At 25.6% G+C, this 5,933-nt stretch overlaps 3 protein-coding genes across 3 annotated transcripts; 2 read left to right on the forward strand and 1 right to left on the reverse strand.

Annotated features, from left to right (window-relative positions):
- The first annotated feature begins 415 nt into the window (after positions 1-415).
- On the forward strand, positions 416-1,316 carry LOC122538562 (cytochrome c oxidase assembly factor 3, mitochondrial). Its single transcript, XM_043672757.1, has 3 exons — positions 416-518; positions 878-952; positions 1,027-1,316. Exons 2-3 carry the CDS (start codon positions 943-945, stop codon positions 1,314-1,316), a joined length of 300 nt encoding a protein of 99 aa, XP_043528692.1. The 5' UTR covers positions 416-518; positions 878-942.
- Positions 1,317-1,385: 69 nt separating this feature from the next.
- On the forward strand, positions 1,386-2,604 carry LOC122538561 (dimethyladenosine transferase 1, mitochondrial). Its single transcript, XM_043672756.1, has 3 exons — positions 1,386-2,016; positions 2,093-2,246; positions 2,340-2,604. Exons 1-3 carry the CDS (start codon positions 1,386-1,388, stop codon positions 2,578-2,580), a joined length of 1,026 nt encoding a protein of 341 aa, XP_043528691.1. The 3' UTR covers positions 2,581-2,604.
- Positions 2,605-3,350: 746 nt separating this feature from the next.
- Positions 3,351-5,933, reverse strand: LOC122538565 (zinc finger CCCH domain-containing protein 15 homolog). The gene is made up of 7 exons (XM_043672760.1): positions 5,738-5,933; positions 5,414-5,621; positions 4,976-5,214; positions 4,698-4,901; positions 4,414-4,588; positions 4,133-4,327; positions 3,351-4,056 (listed from the first exon to the last, which is right to left on the reverse strand). Exons 1-7 carry the CDS (start codon positions 5,804-5,806, stop codon positions 3,947-3,949), a joined length of 1,200 nt encoding a protein of 399 aa, XP_043528695.1. The 5' UTR covers positions 5,807-5,933; the 3' UTR covers positions 3,351-3,946.

Consider the following 5,933-nt stretch of genomic DNA (forward strand, 5'->3'; position numbering starts at 1 on the left):
CAATACTAAATATTTTGTACTGGATAATTGTTTCGTAAAAAGTGCATAAATATGTAAAAAGATTATGAAATTAATTTAATAATGTGAATGAAAACCTAATTATGTATTGAATTATATGTTGAACTATTCATACAAATATTTCTTAAATAAATTAAAATATTTAACTCTTTTATTCATTTTTTAAAGAACGAATTCTATTATATTCTCAGTCTTATATTAATTTTTTTATCATTCTTTCATATTATTATACTTTCTCATTATCAACAATATTACATAAAGAAAACATTTTAGTAATACAGTATATTCATGTACATATTACACACATTAATGAAAAATTAGTTAATTAAATTATGCTTTCCACATTTTATAATCATATAGATAATTAAAGAAAAAATTTTTCTAACAATCTTATTATTCTTCATATAATACATATACTCCAATAATATACACATACATATGTATATATGAATTACAACGCATGCGCCTGTGAAATGTGAAATAGAATAACGTAATCGAAGGTAAGTTTGTTACAGCAAGGTCTAAAAATAAAAAGATGTATTTTATCAATATGATTATTCAGTTTATGTCCCAGAAAATTTATTCTATATATATATATATACATTTTCTAAATACATATAATAAATAATATTAAAAAATACTTGAATTTACATTATAACCTTAATGTAGTTTTTACTAAAAATATTATTTAAAAGACACATTATTAATTAAGATAAAAAATTATTAATATAGTTACACGACGAAATAAAGAAATTGTACATATTGTATATGTGTAACAAGTATAACAAGTAAAGATAGTTGAGGTAATAAAGGTTATGAAAATTGCATTTCATAGTTATATAATCATTTCTTTTTATAGAAACAAACGTAGCATACTTACAGAATAACAACAATAGTGCGTCAGAAGAGAAAGAAATTTATAAGATGCAATCTGGTGAATGGCAAGAATAATATTTATTAAGTATTATTTTGTATGAATTATGTCTTTATTTGTTGATTTATTTTCAGAGAAAAATGTCAAGAATACTGACTTTATGGAAAAGTTAGATCTCGTAAAAGATAAACACAAACTAAAATACAGTGATTTAATGTATATAAAACAAGCAGAAGAAGCAGCTATTCAAAGAGCATCCATATATAGAAAAAGACGTAATAATTGTGCCATAGCAGGTTTTGCTTTAGCTGGTTTATCTTTAGGAATTTATCTGTATACCATATATGCTGTAAGGCAGGAAACGTTTCTGAATGATCTGAATGAACCTGAAATAGTAATTGAAAAGAAGATTAATAGAGCTTAAAATAATTTGTATTTTTATCAAACAATATATTACTTTTACTTATTGTCTAAATATAAAAAAAGAAAAAACATGCCAACTTTAAGATTACCACCTTTACCAAACATAAGAGAAATTTTAAAAATGTATCACTTGAGAGCCATGAAACAGCTTTCTCAGAACTTTATCTTAAATGAAAATTTGACAGATAAAATAATAAAAAAAGCAGGAATTCTCTCTGATTGTCATGTAATAGAAGTCGGTCCTGGTCCTGGTGGATTAACTCGATCTATTATAAAACGTGAACCAAAAAAATTAATTGTTATAGAAAAAGACAAAAGATTTAAACCGTCATTAGAAATGTTGACAGATGCTTTCGCAGCTGTTAATGGTAAAATGGAAATCATTTTTGATGATGTCATGACATTTCATATGGAAAATGTTCTACCATCAACTGAAACAAAAACTTGGACAGATAAATGTCCAAGGATTAAAATAATTGGTAATTTACCATTTAATGTATCAACACCTCTCATAATAAAATGGCTACGTGCAATTAGTGAAAAAACAGGCCCTTGGAAATTTGGAAGAACTAGAATGACATTAACATTTCAGAAAGAAGTTGCTGAACGCTTAATAGCTGAACCACTAGATACACAAAGATGTAGATTATCTGTAATGGCACAAGCTTGGACACAACCAATATTACATTTTATTATACCTGGTATATTATTTAATTTTTGTTCTTAAATTTTATAATTCATAAAATATTTATTCTATTTTTGTTTTGCTAAAAATAGGTACAGCCTTTCTTCCAAAACCAGACGTTGATGTTGGCCTTGTAACACTTGTACCCTTAACTGTTCCACGAACAAAACATGAATTTGCAATTTTTGAGAAAGTAACACGACACATTTTTAGTTTTCGCCAAAAATACAGTATACGAGGTATTGAGTAAGTAAAATTTATATAAAACTATGTTGATAAAAAATAGTAGAAAATAGTTAACAAAATTACAAAATTCTAAAATTTTTATTTACATTTTAGAACATTATTTCCTTTAGAATATCGAACTGAATTGGGACAAATGATGTATAAACTTGCTGATTTGGATCCTCAAAGAAGACCAATGACACTTACAGTAGAAGATATTGATAGTCTTGTTAGTGCATATAAATATTTACTAGAAAAATATCCAAATCTAAAGTTTTATGAATATCGTACGTCTCGCCATATAGTATCATTATCTCAAACGAAGAACATAGAAGTTATAGAATGTACAAATTAAAATTTGAATAAAATTTGAATTGAACAAAATTTTAATAACAGTTCAAATAAATTTATATTATATATATATTCTAAATTGTGAAACAAATATAAAGTTGCAAAAAACATATAAAGTTGTGAAACATAAATATAAAGTTGCAAAGTGTGAAAATATAAAGTTTTAATATAATTTTTTGCAAATATATTTCATGAAGTTATCTAAAATTATTGATTTCTAAATTATTTTAATTTTAAACTTTCATTTTTTTATAAAATTCACCCGTATTTCCAAAAAAAATTTTATATCATCAACTTGATATGTTTCCAAATATCGAAAAATTACTATACCATCCTATTTTTATCCTCTATATCGCTAAAAAATTTACTTTTACAACTATTTAATTACCCTGAAGTATTAGTCTTTTTGTATCATTTCAAGTTCACACCTGCAATCTATTTTGGAGAAAATAGTTTGTAACACTTTGAAATACACTGTATATGTATATGTATATACAACTAATATCTAAGCATCACATTATTTTTGATTATTTCATATAATGGTTGTTTAAATATTGTGGAAACTGTTTATAGATTTTCAAAATGCAATACATAGTCTATAATTTTATAATATAAGCAATGAAATATTTAGATAACTCTTTTTGTGATAGCAATGAATTTATGCAATTAATAAAGGTTGTTTCTGCTTTATATTGAATCGTTAAAAATTAATAAAAATCTATACTATTTTTAGTTAAAATTTTTATCTAAAATAAACATAAATAACAATATGTATTATATTTTTTCATGCGCACTTTTATTCACATCTTTATGAATGTTTCAATCCTAATAAATCAAAAGACTTTATAAGTTAATATTTTTACCGCTGTTAGTAATTATATATGTCGTAAATATTTTTGAAAAATTGATTTGTTTTATTTGCCAGTCTCGTTATCACATTAAATTTTAATTTTACTTACAATTTAAGTTATCTGCTTTAACTCTACAATTACATTATTAAAAGTAATTTAAAAACTGTTACTTTAAATATCGTTAAAATTGTAACAATTTTATATCTTTCAAATTCACAGAGATGTTAAATAACTTATGAATGCAATAACAAAGAATTCGACTATATTTTTCATCGTAAAAAATTGTAAAACAATTACATTAAAATACATTAATTTCAATTTCAAGTAACTTGCACGAGACCAGCTCTTTACATGTACTTTTTGTGTAAGTATATTGTTTGAAAATATGTAAGTAATAATATACAAGATATTACATTTCGAGCTAGTAAATGTATGTATAATATATCGACACATATATTGTAAAGATACAGATAAATGAATACATTGAGTCAAAGGAAGAATTTGAACAAAATATTTAAATCACTCTTCTAAATCTAAATCTTCTAATTCTTCTTCTAAGCCTTCTAAATCTTCCTCTTTAAATAGATTTTCATTAATTGCTAATGCAGCTGCACCTTCACCAACAGTAACTGTCATAAAAATATAAGATTAATGAGATTAAGTTTAAAACATTATTTTAAAACAATGAATATATTTTTTATATACCTGTGGAACTTTCATTATTTATATCTTTATTATTTTTCAATCGATCTGCGCCAGCTACAGTTATTCCGGAAGTATCAATTTCACTAGCTTCAAGTGCAAGTCTATCCATGTCAAGTTCCCTATATTCAACCTTTTCTTCAGCCTCATCTTCTTCACGGACATAACTAGATATTGCTTCGTCTCCATCATCAATACCTAAAAATAGTTTTAAAATAAATTTTATACACATACTAAAACTATAAAATATATAACAGATCAAATAAAAACAACAAAAAAAATACCATCTCCAGCTGCAAGCTCCGGATTAAAGTAAAACATTTCTCTGCCAGATATACCGACTTGGCGGCCAGCTTTATAATCATTCCGTCTTTTTTCTTCGTCTTTCAGGGCCTGTTCTTTCTTCTCTTTTAGTTTTCTCTTTTTCCACGCCAAGAACGTCTCTAATGTTATTTTCGTCTATCAAAATATATTGAATAAGTCATTGTACACTTTGAGAAAATATACTTATGATATAATATTTATAATATAATACTTTTATGTAAGATTAATTAAAGTATGTTCATACTTGATTTGGTCCCAAATTCGCTCGCTCTGTTTCGATTAAGTCTTCTAAGGAAATTTCATCTTTTTTATCTTCTTTCTTTTTATCTTTTTTAAGAACAAAACCAGGTGGTAAAGCATGCCTATAGATACATTTTTGTCCCGATGGGCATTCCCAAAACCAACCATATTTTGATTTTTCAACCGCTTCTAGAAAATGTTTACAAATCTGAAATTAAGGAAGTATAATTTATTCTCTTTTTCTGAAAATGACTAAACACCAAAATATTACGAAACACTTACAATATCTGTAGTTGGACGATTACCACTGCCATGCTTTTTCTCAACAACTTCTTTTAATTTGTCTTCATCCCATTTATCCATTGTATCAGTTTCTTTATCATCATCTCTCATATCACAGTATAATGAACGTTTTTCTGCTTTCCTTTCTACACTTAAATCATGAGAAAATTTACATTTATCACCTTTCGTACATTGTCCTTGTTTAAAGAATGCACACACTACCGATTTGGGATCAGTTCCTATAATAAAAAAGTTAAATAATTATTATTTTAAATTCTGTTTTTTTTTTTATATCTACCCATAATAAAACAAAAATAATAATAACGATAAAAGAGCCATTAAAATTACACTTTATACTAATGTGATATGTTTCAATAATTTTTGACAATCATGAATATTTTTTAACTAGATGGTGCAATAACCTTACTCAGTTAATACCTTTATCTATTTTTTGTGTTTGCACAGGTTTAAATATGAGAGCTAATTCTTTCTGCTCCTTTAATTTTTTTTCTTTTTCAAGCTTTTTAATATTAGGATCTTCTAATTTCCGTGGATTAACACCACCTGATTTTACCTGCTTCTCTACTTGTTGAATAAATTTCTGTTGTTTGGCACCTTTCTTGTTCTTTATACCAAAAGTCTTATCCTACGAAAAAAAAGAATTTCATTTTCAGGTGAAAAGTAATAAATCTCTCGGTAAATATGCATGTTCAAAATAATGAATATGGTATTTTAAGGTTATAAATATTCGTATTTAAATACCTCGATAACTTTCTCTTTTTTCTTCTGCTCCGCCTTTTTGCTGGGAGCAGGTGCCTTTTTAGGTGGCATTTCATTCACTTTCCAGTATTTACAAATGTCAAATACAGGAAATCTAATAACAGAAGTTATAAATGAACAGAAATTTACTTCCGACCATAGAACAATTCATATGCATATGAATTTCTACACGTAAATG

The sequence above is a fragment of the Frieseomelitta varia genome, unplaced genomic scaffold, assembly GCF_011392965.1.
Source record: "Frieseomelitta varia isolate USP_RPSP 00005682 unplaced genomic scaffold, Fvar_1.2 scaffold_167, whole genome shotgun sequence".
NCBI classification, from domain to species: Eukaryota; Metazoa; Arthropoda; class Insecta; order Hymenoptera; family Apidae; genus Frieseomelitta; species Frieseomelitta varia.

Bases quoted from the DNA above. Each gene is read 5' to 3' on its own strand.
- LOC122538561 (XM_043672756.1), top strand. From the start codon at position 1,386: ATGCCAACTTTAAGATTACCACCTTTACCAAACATAAGAGAAATTTTA. The intron at 2,017-2,092 runs GTATATTATTTA...TGCTAAAAATAG, and splicing joins ATTACATTTTATTATACCTG to GTACAGCCTTTCTTCCAAAA. The intron at 2,247-2,339 runs GTAAGTAAAATT...TTTACATTTTAG, and splicing joins TACAGTATACGAGGTATTGA to AACATTATTTCCTTTAGAAT.
- LOC122538565 (XM_043672760.1), bottom strand. From the start codon at position 5,806: ATGCCACCTAAAAAGGCACCTGCTCCCAGCAAAAAGGCGGAGCAGAAG. The intron at 5,215-5,413 runs GTATTAACTGAG...TTTTTATTATAG, and splicing joins AACACAAAAAATAGATAAAG to GAACTGATCCCAAATCGGTA. The intron at 4,902-4,975 runs GTAAGTGTTTCG...CCTTAATTTCAG, and splicing joins ATCGTCCAACTACAGATATT to ATTTGTAAACATTTTCTAGA.